The sequence below is a fragment of the Vollenhovia emeryi genome, unplaced genomic scaffold (assembly GCF_000949405.1).
Source record: "Vollenhovia emeryi isolate VEMERY1.0 unplaced genomic scaffold, V.emery_V1.0 DF944203.1, whole genome shotgun sequence".
NCBI classification, from domain to species: Eukaryota; Metazoa; Arthropoda; class Insecta; order Hymenoptera; family Formicidae; genus Vollenhovia; species Vollenhovia emeryi.
The window spans coordinates 1-2,650 of record NW_011962163.1 but is presented as its reverse complement, the minus strand read 5'-3'; the positions used below and the strand labels follow the sequence as shown (position 1 = coordinate 2,650).

The 2,650-nt window shown below is 29.7% G+C and overlaps 1 protein-coding gene across 1 annotated transcript; it reads right to left on the bottom strand.

The window, feature by feature from the left end:
* Nucleotides 1–3: 3 nt before the first annotated feature.
* Nucleotides 4–2,413, bottom strand: LOC105563824 (putative odorant-binding protein A10; the record flags this gene model as incomplete). Its single annotated transcript, XM_012015764.1, has 2 exons — nt 2,141–2,413; nt 4–72 (listed from the first exon to the last, which is right to left on the bottom strand). Coding segments are annotated over exons 1-2 (265 nt in total), but the record flags the coding sequence as incomplete, so codon positions are not given.
* Nucleotides 2,414–2,650: the final 237 nt, after the last annotated feature.

The window sequence follows — 2,650 nt, the reverse complement described above, 5'->3', positions numbered from 1 at the left end:
TACGGTCCAAAAGTTCTTTTTGTTTTTCGGTGCATCTCCTGCATTGAGACTGCATAGCTTCACCTATAACCCCTAAAACCAGAATGAGAAAGCTTGATATTTATCCGTTTTAACATAAAACATAAAAAGTTATACAAAGTCCGTGAAAATAAAAAAGATTAGAAAAAAAGTAGCATATTTGAAAAATCAGATTAAACGTATACAATATATTTCAGTATTGCTGCAATCCAGATAGCATGTATGTCTAAAAGATATCTTTAAGACTGCATCAAGTTGTCTTTTAGACATACATAGCTATCTGAAAAATTGTAGGCATTTCAATAGAGGATTGAAGTCTATCATTTTTTTTTGTCCGTCCTATATATATTTTTAAGAAATCTTTTATTCGTAAATCATAGCAAAATCGAGGGGAATCTTCAAATCGATTCTCAGAAAATATACGTTATTATTCTCATAAACCTGTGCTAACAGCTATAAAACATCTAATATAAAACGTTTCTATTATCTAAAACACTTATTCGTAGAAGGTCTGTTTGTAGAACTTGTTGAAGCAAATTGAATTTCTTACTAAAACATTTTATTTCCAGCATATTATCATAGCAAAACTGTTACGTAAGAATTACACAAACATTCTTTCCTGATGTACGGACAACATTTTCTTATATGTATATATTATATCCCAGTGAAAGTCAAGTAACATTTACATAACGTCAATATTAAAATTTCTTACTCAATGTATTATAAATGTAATATAACATGCCTGTTATATTACATTTACATTGTTCAGTAGGAAATTATAATATTGATTGAAATAAAACATCTTATTGATCCAACTGGTAATACAATTAATTGAATGTTACATTGGTACCTATGTAAATGTTATATTGTACCAATGTAACAAATAAATGTTATATTGTACCAATGTAACATTAAATTAATTATATTACCAGTTGAATCAACAAGAAGTTTTACTTCAATTTTTATTCATCACTAGTGACTTTTAAATATATTTTCCTCTACTTATTGTTAGTATATATTCCTTAAGTATATATTCCTCTTGTTTATAATATTGATATTATGTAACTGTTACTCTTATTGTTAGTATTTACTGGAATATGACGGGGTCACACGTGTCTTCGAACCAGTCGTAAATTTGTCCGCTTATTTGAGACGTCTACTTCATATTTAAATATCTCTGCATTCTTATATGCGAGATATGACGCAATGTTTTAATGATATGAAGTGGCCAACTGTTTTTTTATGAAAATTTATTTAATATAATGCAAGTGATGTGTCAATCGAAGGTGCTTCGAAAGACAGCTAAGAAACCATCAGGATTTGTACTTATTTTAACTTAACCAATAATATAACACATACATTCTAATATTAGACGTAGTAATTACGTAATTTCTTAAAAGAAGAAACAATGACAGAGAAGTTAGCGTAAGACGTATTGATCCGTTTAAATAAGACTTTGTAAACTATCATATACAGCTCATCCAGATTGATCATGTTATGTATTTTTATCTGTAAATGCTATACTCTATAATGTGAAAAATGTTTTATTAAAGACAACTTTCATTTAGACATACAAGTTCTTTCTCAAATAATCAACAGTTGTGATATGTGAATATTTAAACGTGAAATACATACACATTCTAAATATGACTTCGATATGCATGCAAATCTCATAGTTAAGACTCTTTATAATCTTGTGTATACATACAAGGTATGTATTGTACACACCTGACACGTTAAAAGAAAGTTCCAGTTTTTAACAGCAAATCTTTCTTAAATCTGATTTTTACTAATTTTTTTCTTAGTTTTTTTTACCAGTTTAAAGAATAAGATTAATGCAATTGTATCAACCCTTCCCAGTTTTTAAGTTTATAGATGAGAAAAGATTTTTTATTGTGAATCAAAATTTTTTAATTAAAATTCTGCTAAAATCATATGAAATTAGAACGTTACTTTTGTTCCTGATTCGATTCATCATAGATACTTCATTAGTCATGCAGCCACTAATTACTTAAAAGCTACAAGTATGTCAGTTACGTTAAGGAAAATCGATTCCAAATTGGTAAAAAAATAGCAAAAAATAATACATAAACGTAGGGCGGCACTTTGTGCGTAAAAATACCTTTAAAGAATTTAGCATCGGCGGTCTTGCATGGTGAAGTGTCCATAAAGCAGTTGTAATATTGCATTCGCAGTTTTTCGTTTGCCAAAATTCCATCGAGATCGACGTCATCATATCGATCCGAGTAAAGCTCCTGCGCGAATACACATACCAATGCAACGGCGACGATCGTCACAATAAAGCTTAGCCGAGCCATCGTCTCTTCTACTGATGCACTCTGATTCTACAGCAATAGTAAAACTAAATAACTAATCAGCAATACATTCCATTTATAGAGATTGGTCGCAACAAAAAGTTGTTATTCCAGAATGAAGATACACGTGGTACATGCACACACTTTATTGAACACGTATCTGTAATTATAATGAAAGGAAAAAAAAGAGACAAGGAAATTTACTAGTATAGATGATTCATCTTTTGTTAGTGTTATGCATAACGGGTGATCATTCACAATTCAATAGAAGCACTTACATACGTGCTTTATCTGTTCGCTAAAATTTATTGGAGGGG